Genomic DNA, 2,273 nt, shown 5'->3' with positions numbered 1-2,273 from the left:
TTTTATCAAAGTTGATAAATAAGACATTTGACCAGTTTTGTTACACAAATACTCCAACGACCAAAAAATATATTTGCTTCAATTTGTCATTTTGTTTGCCAGATATACGTTTTATTGGTGTGCTTGCGCAAACATTAGCATTCGCAAAAGCTCCGCATTGATTATTGCGAATGCGAAAGCGAATACGAATGTTAAAATTAATGCGAAAGCTCCGCGGTTGCGAATGCGAATGCGAATATTCACAACAACCCTGGTAGGAATAGTGATAGAACTTTTAAGAAAAGTATCGATACTCATATCGAATACTCATATAGAATACTCTAAAGAAGTATCGATGCCAGTACTCAAATTCGCAAAAATGTATCTATGATACTCGTACTTCCAAGTGTTTATAAAGAAAACGTGAGAAATAAAAAAAAAATCAGATTGCATTGCTTTTGCGGACTCTTCCTTTTTTGCGTTTTGCCAGATGTTTTTAAATATACTTGCAGTACGTTTATCTATACAAGCGTTAAATAAATGTTTACAGCAAAAATCTGATGAAACATTTTTAATAGCAAATATTTTATAAGCACTGTGCGTGTATATTTTTTATACATCGCTTAACTTTCAATTAAAAGTTGTATGAAGAATTGCGAATAGATTTTATAATCCTGTGCGTTATCAGCCTCTGCAACTACGACCCTTCAAGTTCATGAACCTCGAAAGTTAACAGGAAAATTATGCCTAATTACGTGATTGTGACAAGTGAATTGCCTATTTAAAAAACAAAAATTATTATTTTAAAAAAGTATAAGATACAAACTCAATGTACATACATATATATATTTTAACTAATATTTGAATATACAGTGCACTCGCGAAAACTCGAACTAATGAAAACCAGCCCTGTCCGAGTTATCGAAATGTTCGAGTTTTCGAACGTTAGGTATTTTTAATATATTTGTATGTATTCGTTTTAGCAGTTTTCATACCCTGTCCATTTTTATGGCATAGTTAATCAAAGAGATTCTCTGGTTTCATGTTTTGTAGTTCATTGCCAGTTTATTTAATAAAAAATGTTAGCAAATATGAATGTTGCTTACAAATTATTAGAAAAAAAAGCAGTGATCTTGGTTTGATGTTTCTTATTTTCTACCGCATTCAATACAGCCTTTTCGCGCAGTGATTGTAGGACATTAACTTTTCTCGGGCTAATTTTTTCAGCAGTTGCCCATGCTATAGCTTTGTTGAAAATTGTTACGGCTTCGGATGAACTTAAGCGTTCTTGTTCATTTCCACCTGTAGCTTCAACTTCATCTTCGGAATCGCTTTCTTCTATAGCTTCAATATGATCCTCTTCAATTAAGTCGTCGTTATTCCAGTCTCTGATTTCTTCTTCTGTGAAAGTAGCCTAATAAATATTTATTATTGTTATCGTGTGTTTTTTATTTACATCAAAACCATAACTACCTCAGGATTTAAGTGTTCGAGAATTTCGGCAGCTTCTTTTTCCATACTTTTAGCTTCAGCTTCCATTTGGTTTTTCAAGACACTAAGTGGAATGTCTATCCAGAAATGTAACAGCATCTCTCAAGCTAGTTTTTTTTTAATGATTGGATCAAATCGCAATCATCGGAGAAAATAGCTGCCAAGAGAGAATTTCGGTAATGTAGCTTTGTTATTCTTATTGCGTTTTGATCCATTGGTTGAATCAAAGGAGTTACATTCGGCGGCATAAACATCACCCGAATTAAACCATCTTCGGATCTTAACGTGTCCTCGTTTGGATGCGAAGGTGCATTGTCAAGCAAAAGTAACGCCTTTTCAGGTAGTCCTATATTTTTTAAATAAGTTTTCACCTATGTAATAAAAAAAATAGGGTTTTTAAAGGGTGTCTAGTTTGTAGTCAAATGTGAACTTGCCTGTGGTACAAATGGAAAGTGAAACCAATTTTGGAACAAAGTTGATGTCATCCAGGCTGATTTTGAGCTTCGGTACTCCACTGGGCAGTTAAAATGCCTAAATGCACGCGGATTTTTGGCTTTTCCAATGACAAGCATTTTAACCTTGTGTTTCCCAGTAGCATTCGCACACGCCAGAAATATGATGCGCTGTTTTTCAGATTTGTTTCCCGGTGCCTGCTTTTCCATTCTAGAAACGTATGATTTTCCCGGAAGGAGCTTCCAATATAACCCAGATTCATCTGCGTTGTAAATTTGTTCTGGGCATAGTTCAAGCTCCTGAATTTTAGCTTGTAACTGAGTTTTGAAAGGCTCCACTAACTCTGGTCG

At 34.7% G+C, this 2,273-nt stretch overlaps 1 protein-coding gene across 1 annotated transcript; it reads right to left on the bottom strand.

The window, feature by feature from the left end:
• Positions 1–1,577: 1,577 nt before the first annotated feature.
• Positions 1,578–2,143, bottom strand: LOC118741559 (jerky protein homolog-like). Its single transcript, XM_036473558.1, has 2 exons — positions 1,905–2,143; positions 1,578–1,841 (listed from the first exon to the last, which is right to left on the bottom strand). Exons 1-2 carry the CDS (start codon positions 2,130–2,132, stop codon positions 1,578–1,580), a joined length of 492 nt encoding a protein of 163 aa, XP_036329451.1. The 5' UTR covers positions 2,133–2,143.
• Positions 2,144–2,273: the final 130 nt, after the last annotated feature.

The sequence above is a fragment of the Rhagoletis pomonella genome, unplaced genomic scaffold (assembly GCF_013731165.1).
Source record: "Rhagoletis pomonella isolate Grant_MI unplaced genomic scaffold, Rhpom_1.0 Rhpom_scaffold_00006, whole genome shotgun sequence".
Taxonomy (NCBI): Eukaryota; Metazoa; Arthropoda; class Insecta; order Diptera; family Tephritidae; genus Rhagoletis; species Rhagoletis pomonella.
Note: the sequence above shows the minus strand (reverse complement) of the source record. Positions and strands in the feature narration are given on the sequence as shown.